Source organism: Thamnophis sirtalis, unplaced genomic scaffold, assembly GCF_051295495.1.
Source record: "Thamnophis sirtalis isolate CommonGarterSnake01/CBP01778 unplaced genomic scaffold, rThaSir2_p1.2 scaffold_4, whole genome shotgun sequence".
NCBI lineage: Eukaryota > Metazoa > Chordata > Lepidosauria > Squamata > Natricidae > Thamnophis > Thamnophis sirtalis.
Window position 1 is genome coordinate 92,686,486 of NW_028261384.1, and position 19,154 is coordinate 92,705,639.

General features: G+C 37.2%; 1 protein-coding gene across 1 annotated transcript; it reads right to left on the bottom strand.

Moving 5' to 3' along the window:
• ODAD4 (outer dynein arm docking complex subunit 4) lies at positions 1-19,154 on the bottom strand. The gene is made up of 12 exons (XM_087713407.1): positions 19,014-19,154; positions 17,696-17,827; positions 17,144-17,297; positions 16,228-16,289; positions 14,972-15,125; positions 11,487-11,711; positions 10,039-10,246; positions 7,282-7,368; positions 4,689-4,885; positions 4,034-4,134; positions 2,727-2,805; positions 1-689 (listed from the first exon to the last, which is right to left on the bottom strand). The coding sequence occupies exons 1-12, from the start codon at positions 19,125-19,127 to the stop codon at positions 244-246; spliced, it is 1,959 nt and encodes a 652-aa protein (XP_087569533.1). The 5' UTR covers positions 19,128-19,154; the 3' UTR covers positions 1-243.

Here is a 19,154-nt window from a genome sequence, read left to right on the forward strand (position 1 = left end):
ATGCTTAGAATTATTGCTCTTTATTTGAATTAGTTAAACTTTTATAAGAGTCCTACATGGAAAATATATTTCCTATATTCTTGCAATCTCTTTATAAAATTATACACAACAATTATTTTATTTGTGTTTTATTTAGTAGTCTGAACATCACAAGCAATAATGTGGGGAGAAAATATTGTGAGGCAAAATGGATTACAAGAAAACAGTTCCTAAATTACAAACCAAAAGCAATTTTCACCAGTCTTATCCTGTAGTTTCTTCAGTTAGTTTTTCTGGGTCAGGTTCTAATACTTTCTCAGACTCTTCCCCAGTTTTTTCCTGTTCCTCTGCTTTCTTTTCTGTTTCTCCTTGATCTGGTTCTCCCTCCATCTGTTGTAGTTCCCCATTCTCAGGCATAGGCATCTCTTCTCTTTCTTGGGGTAATACCTCTTCTCCTTCTTGGGGTAATACCTTTTCTCCTTCTTGGGGTAATACCTCTTCTCCTTCTTGGGGTAATACCTCTTCTTCTTCTTCTTGGGGTAATACCTCTTCTTCTTCTTGAGGTAATACCTCTTCTTCTTCTTCTTGGGGTAATACCTCTTTCACTTCTTCAGATTCAGGTTTTTCAGCTTCCTCCTTTTTTTCTTTATCAGCTGCATCTCTCTTGAGGGCCTCCTCCTTCTCTTCCTCCTCCTCCTCATCTTCTAACTCTGGGAAATAATAGAATTTCAATGTTTACATCCATCTCTACTCTCAGGTTTATGACTTCTCAGCCATATTTCCATTTTACAACTATGAGAAAGGCAAGATTACTAAGGAAGGAAAAAAAACCAAAAGTGAGTCCAATTATAAAGGGAACATAAATGGATGGTTTTTGATTTCCTGTTCAGAACTTGAAGGCAGCTATATTATTCTACAAAGCCTTGCTATAATACCACTGCTTTTTGACAGTAGGCATAAGGATATGTAGATTCCTGACTTATCAGGAATACAAAGACAGGAGGCTACTCAACAATCCTCATTCTACCAACAAATAATAAGAGACTGGAGAAATACTACCACCTACAGGGCAAGCTTTTCTGTGCAACTGCAATGCTTATTTCTTCACTTTTAATACAGAATCTAAAATCATTGCATTCCAATATTTAATGTTGCCCATGGTTTTTTGAGACATGATTATTATGTATTCAATACATTTGTAGTATTTATTTACAAATGCAGGTAATAGAGACATCAGAGATTTTGTAATTTTAATTAAAATTGTCTACTTGAACATTTTAACCTTTATTTTCTGTTCAGCACAATAGGATTAATAATGTATTACTTATTTTAATTAATCCATTTTTGATCCCTGAACATTCTGAAATACTATTGACTGTTGCTTCTTTTTTCTATGTCTGTTACAAAATACAGCTCAAAAATAGCATTTTTATTATGGCTAAATTGATGGCTATCACATTTTCATTGCTTTTTATTTTCCTAGGAGACCACAGGCATCATAGTATGCTATAACAGTACTTGTGCAATCTTGTTTTGATACTGAAGTATCTAGATTTAAAAATTGGAACGTAGCATTTTTATTCAGTTTTTGAAATCATATTTCATATGTTGAATAGGATGATCTATTTTATAACCCTGAGCTGATTTTTGGTCATCTCGGAAAGGCTATGCTATGGAAATGTGGCTAAGATTTAATGACCCAAACAAAACCGAAAGCAAAGTAAAAGAGAAAATGATAAGAAGATGCAAGTGATGTTACTGAAGACTCTTCATAACCTCTATTTTCTACCATAGAGGGGGTAAGGAGAAACAAATCCATAATTGCTATGGAAAAGCAGCATCGTCTAACATTGATTCCCCAAAATTCCAAAACTATAGGTCAACAAAGAGGCCCTTCTTACAATATCTAAGAGGCTATATAAAATCCAGTTAAGGAGAAAGTCCCATAGGCACTCAGTTGTCAAGTCATACATAGCTTTGTAAATTAACACATATACTTCTATTTGACTGTAACCAGTACACAGCCCACAATATATGTGCAACTTGCTCTGAAAGTGGGAGCCAAATAAGATACAAGGTGCCTTAGCCTATTTGTAATTTCTGAATAGTTATTTAAACAGAGTTCCATGTAAAACACATTGTCTCTGTTTAAATAACTATTCAGAAAATATTATTTACTATCGTTAATCCTGCCTGTACCAGGTAAGAAAACAGCTGGTGTATAAACTAAAGTTGGTTAAAAGTTTTATCAACTACATGCTGTTCAAGCAGAAGCTCTGAGTCTGGAAGAACTCCTTCAGTCACAAACCTATAGCTGAACAGGTAATGCCTGTTCAACAGGGATACCACTTGGTACCTAAGAGAATTCCAATGTACAAATAGAAACTCCATTTTGCTTGGGTTAAATCTGAACTGTTGCCTTCCATCTGGACTCTTACAGCCTTCAGACACCAGGATAAAACTTTAATAGCATTTCCCCCACAATTCAAGGTACCAATAGATATATTAGTATTCTTAGCACATTAACGCAACCACATCCAAAATTGTTGGATGACCTCTTAGTAATTTCTTACAGATACTAAAAATCCAGCAGTGGGGGGGAAATATCAATCCTCATAACTGAAGGACCATCAAGCTAGCTTCTGTTCCTATACCACAACTGACTAAAACCAGGAAGGAAGGAATGGAACTCTGGCAAAATATGTTTGCCTGGAATATTCTGTAATCAATTTGGTACATACACCAACCTTTTAATTCACGCATCCTCTCAAGTCTCTGTTCTTCTTTCAACTCTTTGATGAACCCTTTGTTGGCTTCATCCAAAGCCTGGTAAAAAATATAGTCTGAATGCTATATAAATCTTCAGAAAAGTTTTAGGAGATACTCTCCTTGCACATTTAGTTTCATTAGTGTACAATTTAAACATTGAAGCATTGTCATAAATATGTGTACTTGTAAAATATGATTAACCAGAAAAAGCAAGGGAATTGGAGTTGGAACCCTCTTTTGTTTCTTTAAAGACAGTGGCACAAGGAAATTCACATATGTAATTCAAACCTAGTTATCTGGCATCTTCCAGTCATCAGAAAGTTGTCAAAAGACTCTGATGGTCCTATGAGTGGAAAATTGGGGAAACAATTAAGTGGCTGGATGAGGTTACTTGTGCAGTAGATGATCAGAAATGGAAGGAAAATGTAGGAGCTCTTGACGAATATGGGTCCCAGCCTTACTGATTTTTTAGAACAAAAGAAGAGGTCTGTTGAGTTCTCCAACAATAGCCAGCCAGCAATTTCAAGAAATTACAAGCAACCTATGAAATCACTTCTTATCTATCTATATCCCAATATTTTGCTTAGTTTCATGTGTAAAATATTACTTTTCTCCAAATACAAGTAGTCCTCAATTTACAACCACAATTGAGCCCAAAATTTATGTTGCTAAATGAGAAATTCATTAAGTCCGTTTTGTGACATTTCTTGTCACTTTCGTTAAGTGAATAACTGCAATTGTTAAGTTAGTAACCCAGGTTGTTAAGTAAATTTGGTTTCGCATTGACTTTAGTTGACAGATGTCACAAAATGTGATCACATGACCTCAGGACTTTGAAACCATCATAAATATGAACCAGTTGTCAGCATCCGAATGTAAATCACAAGGGGGTGCTGCACCAGTAATAAGTGTGAAAAAATGGTCTTCAGTCACTTTTTTCAGTGCTGTTCTAACTTCGAAGGATCATTAAATGAACTGTTGTAATGCAAAGATTACTTGTATAACTAATTCTGCATTTCCTTCCATTTTTAGAATCAAAGATATTGTAGCACAATGGAGGGATGTTTTTGCTTTCATAATAGCTTTTCCTCATGCCTCCTGTGATGATCTAGATTTACTATCTTCCCAAACATGTCATGTACTATTTTACTTTTTCAATCTCATAGCAGCAATAAGCTGCACTTTGGAAAGTCCCAACTTATCTTATCAACTTATCATGAAAATAAATCATTGGTCCTAATCCTTCCTGCAATTTTTTCCCAGCCTCCATTTTTGTATTACTTACAATGATGATTGCCTGCTGAGCTGCATCATTGTGGATACGTTTTGCCTTCTCTAGAGCCTTTTCAAAGTATGTGACTGCAGACTGAAAATCCTCCAGTTTCACTGTGAATAGAAAAATTTACACATGTAGTGTTCATGTGACACATTTCCAAACTATTACTGTGTACGGTGCAGGAACAGGATACTAAGTTTTTACTGCCCAGGATTTAGTATTTAATTTTTAATATCACTGACGATTTTACCCTTTTGTATAACAACAGAGTTCATTAGTTCAAATTCTTTTGAATGCAGGAATTAAAAGCAATTGTCTAGGTGTTTAGCTGTCTCTCTTCATCCTTTTAAAGTTTAAGAGATCTCTATGTTTTCAAGACATAGAAGCAATCCTGTAGTTTTAAACAGCAATCTGAGTTGGATCTATTTGTATTTTAACAGTGAGCATGAATATGATTGTCAATAACTTGGCTAACTGAAGTTGCTGAATTGAATAATAGGTGGCAATTTTCTCTACCACAACAAGCTAAATATATCTGTAGAGATTATCTTATATACGTAATGAAGAAGAATGGAGAAGAAGGAAATCTGCTATGTAAAAGAGACCCAGTTCAGCCAGTAAAGATAAACATTTTTGGGTATAAATCTTATGCAAAGCAACTTACCCTGTGCCTGTGCCACCAGTACCCCACCATTGAGCTGCCACTCAATATCTCCCTCTTCCTCCGCGGACTGCAAGGACTTTTCACCATAATCTCGAGCTTCAGCTGCTTTGTTGAGTTCTAGGTAGCATCTGCCAATTTCGTGGAATAGCCAAGTTTTCTCCAAATTACTCTTCATAAGAGGAATCTTTTCCTCCCAGCTTTGCAAAAAAAGAAATGTAAAGATTTATTAGCCTTTAAAAATACTTTTCTAGACTCCCATAAAGCTTCTGCCAAGCCCAAAACAGTAACAGTATAGTCAACACTCCTAGGATCAATCCCTGATTTCCATTTATACAATCGTAACCCATCTCTCAACTTTCCTAAGGGTGAATCCTGACGTTCAGAGATTAGACATTGCGATTAAAATGGTGGGGCCTTACAGTGGGGCAAAAAAGTATTTAGTCAGCCACCAATTGTGCAAGTTCTCCCACTTAAAAAGATGAGAGAGGCCTGTAATTGACATCACAGATAGACCTCAAGTATGAGAGACAAAATGAGAAAACAAATCCAGACAATCACATTGTCTGATTTGGAAAGAATGTTTTTGCACATTATGGTGGAAAATAAGTATTTGGTCACCTACAAACAAGCAAGATTTCTGGCTCTCACAGACCTGTAACTTCTTCTTTAAGAGGCTCCTCTGTCGTCCACTCATTACCTGTATTAATGGCACCTGTTTGAACTTGTTAGCAGTGTAAAAGACACCTGTCCACAACCTCAAACAGTCACACTCCAAACTCCACTATGGTGAAGACCAAAGAGCTGTCAAAGGACACCAGAAACAAAATTGTAGACCTGCACCAGGCTGGGAAGATTGAATCAGCAATAGGCAAGCAGCTTGGTGTGAAGAAATCAACTATGGGAGCAATAATTAGAACATGGAAGACATATAAAATCACTGATAATCTCCCTCAATCTGGGGCTCCATGCAAGATCTCACCCCGTGGGGTCAAAATGATCACAAGAACGATGAGCAAAAATCCCAGAACCATGTGGGAGGACCTAGTGAATGACCTGCAGAGAGCTGGGACCAACGTAACAAAGGTTACTATCAGTAACACACTATGCTGCCAGGGACTCAGATCCTGCAGTGCCAGACGTGTCCCCCTGCTTAAGCCAGTACATGTCCGGGCCCATCTGAAGTTTACCAGAGAGCATTTGGATGATTCAGAAAAGGATTGGGAGAATGTCATATGGTCAGATGAAACCAAAGTAGAACTGTTTTGGTAGAAACACAACTCGTCGTGTTTGGAGGAGAGAGAATGCTGAGTTGCATCCAAAGAACACCATACCTACTGTGAAGCAAGGGGGGCGGGGGGGGACAGCATGCTTTGGTGCTGTTTCTCTGCAAAGGGACCAGGACGACTGATCCGTGTATAGGAAAGAATGAATGGGGCCATGTATTGTGAGATTTTGAGTGCAAACCTCCTTCCATCAGCAAGGGCATTGAAGATGAAACTTGGCTGGGTCTTTCAGCATGACAATGATCCCAAACACACCGCCCAGGCAACGAAGGAGTGGCTTCGTAAGAAGCATTTCAAAGTCCTGGAGTGGCCTAGCCAGTCTCCAGATCTCAATCTCATAGAAAACCTTTGGAGGGAGTTGAAAGTCCGTGTTGCCCAGCGACAGACCCAAAACATCATTGCTCTAGAGGAGATCTGCATGGAGGAATGGGCCAACATATCAGCAACAATGTGTGCCAACCTTGTGAATACTTACACACAACGTTTGACCTCTGTTATTGCCAACAAAGGATATATAACAAAGTATTGAGATGAATTTTTGATATTGACCAAATACTTATTTTCCACCATAATTTGCAAAAAAAAATCTTTCCAAATCAGACAATGTGATTGTCTGGATTTGTTTTCTCATTTTGTCTCTCATAGTTGAGGTCTACCTATGATGTCAGTTACAGGCCTCTCTCATCTTTTTAAGTGGGAGAACTTGCACAATCGGTGGCTGACTAAATTCTTTTTTGCCCCACTGTATAGGTCTAAAGGAGAGATGATTGATATGATGATTGATAGTTGGGAGTTGGCAGCTAAGACTTCAGGAGACAAATCTTATCTTTTTTCAGTGACGGGGATTATACAAAAATTCTTATCCTCAAGCCTACTGCTAGTTAGTAGCATCCATGAATGGCAAGCCAGTTTTCAGAAAAAAAAAGAACAATTTCAAGTTTCCATAATAATAATAAAAATTTAATGTAACAGTTTCAGCTTTTAACATTAAATTTTCTATATCTTCTCATACTTTGGGAGATTTATTGGATTGAGTGAGGGTGTCCCTGTATCTCCCAATGATATAATTTTGTGTTGGCTAGGATTGATGGGATAGCATTTGGAGGCTACAGGTTCCCACTAACCTGGATTCCCATCATTGACCCCTGGCACAAATCAGTTCTAACAGCTGTTAATATATCATTACTTTTCTTTAATTGACATTGCTCTCCTTGATCATTTATAATCAGGTGAAGTTAAAATAGGACAAAATGGTCAATACTATTATTGCAGAAGGCAAAAGGTCTTATCACTGTTTGATTTCCACCTACGTGTCAATGGCTTCTTGAAAGTTGCCCATACGGGCATATACCCGACCAATGTTGTCAAGAGCTCTGGAGATGGCATCAGTCAAGTTGCTGCAAAAAGGCAAAAGCAAAAGTGCTGATATTATTTCAAAAATACTCCATCAGCCATCACCAATCCTGGATATTACATCTATGCACTAATGTATAGGGCTCTATGAATGCGTACAATACTTTAAAACATGAGTAGCAGTTTATGATTTGTAGTGAGATTGTGACCTCTGCCTCCGTTTTGCAGCCCCAATTTTCATCTCCAAAACTTAGCAGAAGAAACTTCTCAATGTTGCCTATTTTTAATGTGTTATGTGCCTATGCAAATATCCCTTATCATCTTCCAAACACAATATTTTGCTCTTGTAACTTTGCCTTGCAGACTAAAGAAAAATGCTATTAGAAAATTGTCTAGGGAACTCAGACTTATTTCATCTTTAATATGTATTGTTTGAGATAAGTGATACTGTAGAGTCTTCTTGAATATCTCTAATTATTGCTACATTGCCTATAGATTATCAAAAGGGAATATCTGTTTAATTGTCCATAAGAATATATATACCTACTAAATATTGCATTACTACACATAAAATGTTACATACAAAATTTTATTGCATCTTACTTAATACATTAGGATAATACTTTGTTTTTTATATTGATAAATTTGTAGGCTTACAGGTAGTCCTCGATCTACAAACATAATGGAGCCTGATTATTAGTCACAAGTGGTGACAACCAATAAGTGAGACAGCCTCACTTAATGGCTCCCAGCCCATTCTCCCAGTGCCAGTTACTCAAGTACATGGGTCCTTAAGCGAGCATGGGATACTTCATGGGTGAGAGAAGTCCTGGAAAGCCTGCCACTTTATTGAATTCAGAGGTAGACGAGCAACAAATGGCTTTACAAAGCAGAAACATCCCAATCGGGGAACAGCCCGGTTAGATTAATGCTAGTGCCATATTCCAATACCAGAGAGGCTTCCAAACAAGCCTCTGTGGAAAAGGATCTCTGCCCCCTCAGCTGGACATTGGGAGGAGCAACATTTCCTTTGCTTAACCCCTTCTCTCCTCCAGAAACCCACATTTCAATGAAGAAACAAACAAACAAAAAAACCTGGGAGGACATACTTGTTGATAGTTCCCTCCTATCCCAAGGTGCTGAAAGTAAACTCCACCTCTGCCCTCCAATCTCGATCCCATTTGCTAAATTTACTGTCGGTCTGGCAAGTTGATGACAAAAACTCTTAAGTTCTTACTTTGACAAGTGACTGCCAGGCTGAGGAGCAGAGGAAAGGAAGGATGGATGCAAGAAAAAAAAAACTTTCTGCAACTTGTTTTTGTGTAGAAGAGCTGGGGGGAAAAATCTAGCTCAAAAGAAAAAGCAGCTACAGCACAAAGGCGCAACAAATGACCACAGCAGAAGTTGGGTCCTAAAAGCTGTCCTACAGGCAACACTTAAGCAAGGGGAAAACTTGGGGAAGCTCATCCTGCAGCTGGCACCTTTGTATACAGGCGGCTGGCTTTCCCAAAGCTTAGCAAGAGCCAGGAAAGGTTTGCAATCTCTCAACAGCCAGCTGAGCGGAGTAGAAAGCTTGGAAAGTAGCTGCCATTTCTGCAAGAAATTGTTGAGGCGCTGAAAATGGCAGCTGCTTCCAGGAGGTATGGGGAGCAGCGCTGCAGGATCCAGTCACGACAGGATCGGGGGGGAGGGAAAAGTGAAAAGTGGGATCCTTGTGGTTGGTCATAAGTATGAATGACCGCAGGGTCATTGCAGCCACCATAAGTTTGAAACAGATTCATATAAAGGTTCTGCCGTAACTTTGAGTAGCCATCAAGTGACTGAATGTATCCCGAGGATTACCTGTATAGGTTTAGTTGGATTTTTTTATAGATTTAATATTTGTAACTTTACATTGTATTTAGTTCCCCTTATTAATTTTATATGGTGAATGTATTGCATTTTATGTATTTTTTTCATACTATCATGCTCATTGATCGAAAGAGCTTTTCTCTCAAAGGTGGGTATCTTTTCTGCTTCTGCCAAAGTTGCCTATCTCTGCTTCAAACAGGGCAAAGCAGCAGATGAGACTTGGAACATTATGCTGCTGTTTAAAGTATTATAAGAACAAATTATATCAACAACTGATTTAAAAAGAAGACTAAAGAAAACAATTACATGATATGGATTTTTTAAATTATTGTTCAAAATATCTTTATACAAAAATATTTTTCTTATATATTTAAGAGAGCAATATGGCAAGGGTAGCAATTTAACTTTTTTAATGGCTAATGCTGAATATTTTTAATTATTGGAGAGTGAAATCACAGCAGAAATAATTTAATTCAGTAAAAATTAATTCAGTAAAATTATTATCTTGAAACTGTAGATTTATCATAAATCTTGGAATTTGTGTCCCTGAATCATAAAATGTCATTAAAGGGCCTCAGCAATTGAGAGTGGGTAGTACAGTGGAAAACTCCAGTTATTTTTATCTTTCTTAACCACTCCACCTCAAATAACTCTGCACTCAAGATAGTAGAGATATTGTAGGGAAGTTAGACAGGACAGACTTGTCTAACAATGGAAATTTTCCTCCAAGGAGCTCAGAAGAAGTGCATACATTGATATGTTAATCACACATGGATTTCTAATAGTTAACAAGCTAACATATCCCTTGGGTAATTTTGCTTTTCCCAGGAAAGACAAAAACTGAGTGATTGTTTCTTTCCTACTTTTCTTTGGCAATATCCAAATCTAGCCGGTGGCTCTGCAAAGCTTCCATCATATTCCCCATCTCAATGTGAGCATTTCCAATGCAGCTGTAAAGATTTCCAACCAGCTCACTCCTGTTGGGAATTTCATCATCGGACCAGCTCTGGATTTTTTTCAGTACTTGCTCAGCTTTCTGGAAACTTCTTTCAGGGCAGCCACTGGTCAGCACTTAAAAGAAAAACTCTGCATGAATAAATATGCTAATCAAGCATGTATGCATAGAAACAATGCACAGAGATTCAGCACGATCATATAAAATACTTATTTATCAAATTTTTCTCAGTATTTTGAACATAATAGCTGATTTAGGTGGTATTAAAAAGAAACTAGATACATTCATAAAGGCAGGACAATAAATAGCCATTATATTTGATTCCTGTATAACTCTTAAATCATGAAATATAGCTCAAATATCAGCAAGAAAAATATTAAATACTTCCATGCATTGCTTATAATTTTAGATTATATGTGGCTTGTAATGAAGCATTTACTAAACTTGTGCATCAAATTGTATTATTCTTTTTTTTTTCCTAAGTAAAAAGCCCTCCCAAATCCCTCCATGCGTGAGAACTTCATGAACAAACTTGGCTGGGTAATGAGTGACACCGAATGCTAAATTATAGATGAACCAGCAGAGTTTCTCTTATATTCTTAAATTTGCCAATGCCAGAAAATGTCAAAAGAAATTCAGATAATACCAAAAACTCAATTTTGGAATCTGTTACTATTAGCAGAAATACTTTTTTTCCCTAAAGTCAATTATTAGAGCTCTTCTTCAAGCAATAAAAAGGATCTGACTATATAAATCTATATATATATATATATATATATATGATGTGCTACCACTAGATGGAGATCAATCCATCTAGTGGTAGCACATGTGGAGGCTATAGGAGATAATACTTTAGTGGTTCTCAGAAGATAAGAAGTATGACTCAAAGAACTTATTAATTGGTGCTGAGGACTTTTTTCTTAGTAAGAAATATGATTCTACATACCAAAATATTACATTCTATACAGGGGTGGTTTTACTACCAGTTTGCAACCCGCACGTGCGCATGCGCAGAACAATTTACAGTGAACTGTGCACGCGCAGTCACTAAATACCAAAATGGTGGTCACTGCTAGTTCTGCGACCCAGGCCTGAATTCCACTAGCGGTTCAACAAACCGGGCTGGTAGCAACCCGCCTCTGATTCTATATATTAAGAAATCACATATATATTACATACAGTATATCGTTTCAAAGAATTGACAAAAAACAAATTTGAAGGATCCTGAAAGCACATTTTCTTACTTAGGACAATCCCTGTTCTGTAAACATTGCAGTGCTCTCTTATTCGAGGCAGCACACAAACAATCCCATTAATAAATTCTAACTGCTTCCTATTTTCACCTGAGCCACCTACGGATATCAATGTCCTCCATGCTCTTTAGTATGTATCTTGCCACCTCAGAGGGCTTCCGCTTCTGATCTCGGGTCCATCTTTTCAACATAAGCTTGCGATCTCTGATCCGGGCATAAATAGGTTTTTGTTGCTGCCAGAAATCTGTGCGAGTATCCAGGTAGGAAAGACCCTCATTAAGTAAGTCTCCAACAGTTACTCCCTGCTTGGTTACACTTTTGATCAACTCTGCAAAAAAGCCAGAGGCAAAAATAGGGCGAGTTGTTATTGAGTAGATAAGATATATACATACATACATACATACATACATACATACATACATACATACAACCAATCCTGTTGGTGTTAACCTACTATACCTGCTTGACTCAGAGTATTCAAATGTAATTTCCTCTATAAATGCTTTCCAGACTTCTGAAAGAGAGGTTATTTACCGAAAAACTTCCAAAGGCTGATATACTGGTAGTCTTTGACTTATGACTACAATTGAGCCCAACATTTCTGTTGTGCTCAGTTCTTAACTGAGTTTTGCCCCATTTTGCAAAATTTCTTGCCACAGTTCTTAAGTGAATCATTGCAGTGGATTAGTTAGTAATATGGCTGTTAAATGTCTGGATTCCCCACTGAGTGCCTGTTAGGTTGCAGGAGGGTTATGAAGGTTGCAGTATCCCCTGGGAGACTGCAATCATCAAAAATGAATCAATTGCCAAGCATCCAAATGTTGATCATATGATCATGGGAATGCTGCAACAGTCATAAATACAGTCATAAGCTGTATTTTTTCATTGCTGTTGTAACTTTGAATGGTCACTTAAATGAATTGTTGTTAAGTTAATGGACAAAAAGATCTGAGGGGGGAAATGCAGTTTTTCCCCACAAGTAATGAAGATGAAAGAAGCCTTTCAGAGAAAGAAATTTCCTTAGAAAAATATTTCAGTTACTTTTTAAATTATTCAAACAAAAAATGCTATTAAAATACAAATAACCAAAACAAAAATCCATGTAGAGACCAATTCAAAATGTTTAAAGTGATTGTTTCACAAAATCAATATTACAGGTTTACAATATGGGCTAATCTCTCTCTGGAAATAAAACTGACTTCTGTAGATATGCAAGGTTCATAGGGGTAAGTTTGGTGTGTTATTTGTGACTCTTCTTGAGTAGAGGCAACTGATCAGCCAACATGTATACCAGCTAAGAATTATGACACCAAAAGTTTAGCATATCCAGCAGCTGTCTTAGAATCTATAAAAATATGGAGGTTTTCAAATTATCTAGAACACTTCATCAGGCAAAGATGATGAATCAAGTATTGCTTATCCAATTTATTTAACATTAGTTTACAGTGATTTTACTAAGTCTGCTACCAATATTATATGTTTTACATTAGAGATGTTAAGGATTGAATATAATTAGTTGGTTCATAAATAATGCTAAATCTTAAATTAGACTCTGCAGGTTATAGGTAAAGGTTCCCCTCGCACAAATGTGCTAGTCATTCCTGACTCTAGGGGGCGGTGCTCATCTCCGTTTCAAGCCGAAGAGCCAGCACTGTCCAAAGATGTCTCCATGGTCATGTGGCCGGCATGATTAAACATTGTTACCTTCCCACCAAAGGTGGTCCCTATTTTTCTACTTGCATTTTTACATGCTTTCAAACTGCTAAGTTGGCAGAAGCTGGGACAAGTAACATGAACTCATGCCGTTACACGGCATTAGGGATTTGAACTGCCAAGCTACTGACCTTTCTGATCGACAAGCTCAGCGTGTTAGCCACTGAGCCAACTCATCCCTATTGCAGGTTATAATGCTGGACAAAAACATTGTGTGTACTAAAAACAAATCACTTTATGGTTTAATGCATATATGAGCCCAACTTCTTCAAAGAACTTGTCCTAATGTTGATATGTAGTATCAGCACACTTAACAGACAACCTTAAAATAATAGAAAAAAAACCACAGAATCAGATATACCGATATACCATATTTTTCAGAGTATACGGAGAATAAGAAGCACCTTAGTTTCTGGGAAGGAAAATAAGAGGGGGGGGATTCTGCCTACCAACTGTTCATCTGGCTAGCGTCCTTAGTGTGGTCAGCTTTAGCACATAAGTTTGCTGGTTTTGAGTGTGCGCATGCTTTTTATCCCCTGGACTATGTATTCCAAGTAAGGCCATACTGATTAACAATCACATACAATTATTACAAACAATCATTATTGAGGGCAAGTGAGAAGTCTATTTGGACAAAAAAGGAGTACACTTTCCTATCTTAACTCTATCTTAAATCATCAACCAGCATGATCAATGCTATTTCTATTCTGGAAACTTGGAGTAGTAATACTAGCAAATTATCTGCTCCACAGAAAAGTTGAAGGGCATTCTTAAATGAGAAAATTCAAAGAAGATAGCCACAATTTGCAAAAGAATGTGTTGCATTGGAGAGAAGTAGATTTTCCATTTCTTGAGAAATTGTTTTTGAAGCACAGATTCCATTTTGTTTGTCTCTACTCACTCAGGTTTAGCGATATCCAAAGGGGTGAGTATGCTGCAGTAAAAATATTGGAAGCTTTTTTTTCAGCCCTAATGAGGTGCTAACGATCTTACTTCTTCCCTGGTTTGCCTGCTTTTCTCATTGCTGCTCCCTCCAATGATCAGCTGTGATTTAGAACCTTTTTTCAGCCCTAATGAGGCGCTAACATAGGAGAGAGCAGCAATGAGAAAAGCAGCCTCACTTCACTTGTTAGCACCTCATTAAGGCTGGAAAAAAGCTTCAAAAAAGCTACATTGTCAATATAAGATGCACCCAAATTTCAGCTTTTTAGGGGGGAGGGGAAGTGTGTCTATACTCTGAAAAATACAGTAACAGTGCAGTACTCTGAGTAGTGCAGTAAGAAACTAAGGGATCATATATTTTCTTTCCTGCTTCATTTTTGTGAAGCAGTTTCTGTGCTTCATTTATCTGCCTCCTTTTCTATTTTGAAATAAACATGGAAAATCAGGATTTTTCAGAAAATATAACTATAATCCTCTTGTGAAAATGAAATAACTATGGCTCAGATTTAGGAGAAAGGAATCAAAGTGTGTGATTGGTGTTTGAGCCCCTCTATTTGAGCCTACCACTACCAGAAAGCTCTATCAGAAGGTAATCTCACAGAGCCACATAACAGTCAAGTTCTCTCTCTTCAATAATCCTTTCCATGGGCTTGTCCACTAAGGAAATTGTATATTGTAAAGGATTCTGAAACTTGTTAAAATATGCATGCACTTCTCTAGCAAGCTTTTGCAATTGGCTACTATTCCTTCACAAACTGTATGTGCCTTAACTATGGAACAATTTTACTAGTGCACATTGCAGAAAAGATTATTAACCTAGACAAGTAATTGCTTTCCTGAAAAAGTCAATTTCACAGGGGTGGACAAACTAATAAGGTGTGTGGCTCTGAGGTTCCCAGGGCCCCGCACTGTACAAATGCATTAAATTAAAACCTTCATCCTTGAGCAGTTTTTCCAGAAAAGCCTTGTCAACATAGAGCTCTCCCAGGAGCTGCCTTTCCATCTTCTCATTCCTTACGGGGACCTGTTGTTTAGTTAAGTATTTTGAATCCTTTTTGATATGAAGTTTCTGCTTTGCTTTTTTACTCTGTCATAAGAAAAGAAAAGCACACTTTACAAGGTCATTTTTTTAGACTTCTCCTTTTTCTGCAGCGTTATTTCTTCAGAAAAAAACCAAAAAGGAACCCTGGAAGATAGCAAAGCTATCTCTCAAACTGAACAGATCCAAGACCATAGATTAAAACAACAGCACATTTCAGATTGCGATGGAGAGAGGGTTTCTACAACTTGAGAGGTTTGGGATATTATTATTAAAAATTCAAGAATTATATCAATCTATGCTCTCATCTAGAATGGTGATTCAGGGTATGAACTATAAACATAGAAGCCTTGTCTTACGCATTCTATGCAACTTACTATGCAACTTCCTCCAAAACAATTTAAGGGCAACAATGATACTCTTTTGTTTTAGAAGGTTTTCTCTAGATGCTTAGCTAATGTATAAGAAGCTATTTAAACTGTTGACAAGTATAAACAGAAATAGATAAACATTTGGCACTTTAAAAGTCCAATTTAAATGAAGGGAATTTAAGAATATGACTGCAACATTCACAATCTATGCAAAGTGAACAATCATTAGTGTGATTATTGTTGTGTATGATTATTATTCTCATGATCTGACATTGTTAGGTTCTACATGGTGAATTCTCTGTTTCTTCCCCATCAAAATATTGTATGAATAATGCAATATTATATATTTCTGATCAAGTATAGGCAATACAGTACAATAGACAACTGTAGTCTGTCTAGATAGTATACCCCTGGCATCATCACTAGTATCCAAAACTTAGGAAATTGTTTGCCTTTAGGAGAGATCAAGTGTCTCAGGAAAAATAACTGATCAAATATCATCTTATGCAAAAACTAATAAAAAAACAAAGTTATTTTTTTAAAATATTCATATTATAAACTATTTACAAATGGATAGGACAAAAGTAGTTTTCAGGAGAATGAAGATATTGCTACTGGTCTCACATATTATGGTTCAAGAAAAAGGTCAATAAACTGCAAAACCCGACGATTCTTATTATCTAGCCCATCCCAATGCCTTGAAACTCATTCCATTTTTTCTATTTACTCCTACAATAAGCACAAAATAATCACTTTGGAAAAAGCTGTAGGGACCTTACCTCTGCCTGGCGACTCAGAAAGCAGAGGTCCCCTCTATTCTCCAATCTCACGGATGATGGGCCTACAGACAGAGAAGGTACCAAGAGGTCAGGAAGGCCCTACAAAGCACCTATTGCAAGTAGCAGTCAATAGGACATGTAGAAGAAAGAATATCAACTTTATTAAAACACACACATATTTCAACCCTCTGGTAATTTATTTTCCTTTTATCAATGTTTTTAATTTTTAAAAAAAACATAGTTTAGATTAGAATATTACAAACTATTTCAAATGTGGATGAATCACAGTTTTGTATAATGGCATATATTTTATTTCCCCTATGTACTTTCCTCGAGTTATCATTGACTTATCTGGATGTGTAGTTACAAGCCAGTGAATAATGCAATATTGAATTACGGTTGATGATGTCCTGCTTAAAATCTACCCCCTATCATAGAAATTCAGTGGGTGACTTTGGGTCAATCACTGTCTCTCAATCACTTTATTCAAAAGATTGTTAGTTTAAAGAAAAATTGGGAGGAGGAAACATTATGTATGATCCCTTGTGTTCCTGAAAGAAAGTAAACCAATCAAACTGAAGATTGAATCAGAATCTTTTTCAGAAAGGATTTTGAAAATATTCCATTTGTTTCCTTTAGAAATATGAGAAATAATAATGAGATGGTCTGTAAAAAAACCTTTCAATTGCAAAAGAAATTCTTCTTAAAAGCTTAATTAATACTTTATTTGATTTTGAAAAGAACAAAATGCATTCTTTGATTTATTTACTTTTTTCAGAAGTGAAGACCATGTATTATATACAATCCTCACACAGCACAATATTTGACTGGTTTTTTTCCCCCATATGTTTTCTATCACATTCAAATCTGACAGATAAAATAAAATAAACATATCAAGGAAAATTATATTACTTACTTCCAACTGAATTTTCAATTGCTTCTTTGGATTTCTGAATACCCAGTCTGAATTTCTGCAAATCAGGGCGGAGCTTGTGCCCTCGATGATAAAATACCAAAGCAAATTCAAAATCTCCCATGGTATACAAAGCTTCTGCTTTTTGATACAGTCCCTGTAACAGAAAGGAAAACTATTGGAATGAAAAAAGAACAATTGGAAGAAATATATATTGTACACGCAAGTGAACAGCAAGTTCAACATCCAACAATTATCCCAACATCCAATAATTTGTCAGATGTGACCAACTGAAATTTGATTATAATCCAAGAATATTTCCTCTTCTCCATTGCCAGCTTTATACTATTTTATTTAATTAGTTCTTTTTAAGAGACTATCTTCCAGTTTATCCCTTTACACTTCTAATTTGCATTGCTTTCATTATGATTTTCTAACCTGTAATTTTTTTTTCAGAATTGGGTAGGGGGGACATAACTTCCTTCTAGCAACAAACTAGATAACCAATGAGAAATTTTGAAATCTCCTAGATTTGGAACAGATATCTTTGCTTACCTTAGTAAATTCTTTGTCAGCAGTCAGAGAGGCTTCTGCATCTTTTAGGGCATTTTGTGTATCTCCAAGTCTCAAGTAGCATTTTGAACGGGCAACAAGGCAGTTTCTGTCGCCAGGTTGAAGCTGTAAGGCCTAATCCATAAAAATATTTTTTTTCAATCTCGCTCATATTATCACTGCTACAAGCTGAGCATTTCATACCCATTATTTCTCTGGTGAAATTGGGGATATATTTTTCTTATGTGTAAATTGTATTATAAAATTTATAAGGTGCATTCTGTTATTATATATTGCTAAACTCTGGATGTTGTGATCATATTCTCTGCAGCATCTCTACTCTCTGTCTTAAGTATCATATTCTTGATGTAAGTGCCACAAAAAAATAATTTCTGGCCAACTTTTTCTTCTTCCGTCCTTTTCTTCCATTTGTGTTTACAGACAGAAGCTCTAATAATAATAAAGGAATATGCTGCAACATGCATGTTAACTGATGAGAAAGTTTCATCTCAAAGATAGGAGAGAGCACAGAGCCAAATGGAAAATAAAACAGGAAATTTGCCTTGTTGCTATTGTTACCAGCTTTGAAAACCTGTAGGACCCTAGAGGTGGAAAAACGTCTCTACACTGCCTCCTCTATTTGGATAGCATATCTAAACAGCAAATATCTGGACAATCATTAAATCTTGGGGGACAGATTTCCCAGGGGGTTAAATTGGCACCAACCAAGAAGAGAAGCAATCTAGAATGAAGGAGAAATTAGGACAATTAACCAGCTAGCCTGCATAAGTCGTGGGTGCTCCATCACTGGAGGTTTCCAAGAAGAGACTGGACAGCCGTTTGTCTGAGATGGTACAGGGTCTCCTGCCTGAGCAGGGGGCTGGACTAGAAGATCTCCAAGGTCCCTTCCAGCTCTGTTATTCTGTTAATTAATTAAAGGCAGGCAGGAAATTCTAACTTTTTGCTGCTCCTCTAATTACTGGAGCTTAGAAACAGTAGCCTTACAACTACAAAGCCCCACTACTGTAGCATTCCCCAGTCAATTCTCACTGCACGGAACTTTACCCATCACATCTGGGTGACCCAGGGGCAAGTCCCCAGCTTGCCGTGCAGCTTCTCATAACCTGTCTCTGTGCAGCTTTGCTGTCGGGAGGAGATCAAACAAGGCTCTTGCAACTGCCCTTCGTGGGATTCCCGCTCCAGTATTAAACCCTCCCCAGCTCTCGGCTCTCTGATGCCTGCCTGCCTGTCTGGGAGGCAGGCTCATTTCTCCCCGTCCATCTAGCGGACTTCTCCGAATATCTGCACGGAGAATGCTCACGTAAGTGTAGTAGGACAGAGCTTTGGTGAGCTCCCCGCGTCGGCTAAGCATGGTTCCTTCAGCCAAGAGGCTGGGGAAAGTCCCCCGCAAAACTTCCCCCTCGTTGTCCCCCATCTTGGAAGAAGGCAAAGCGCCGAGAAG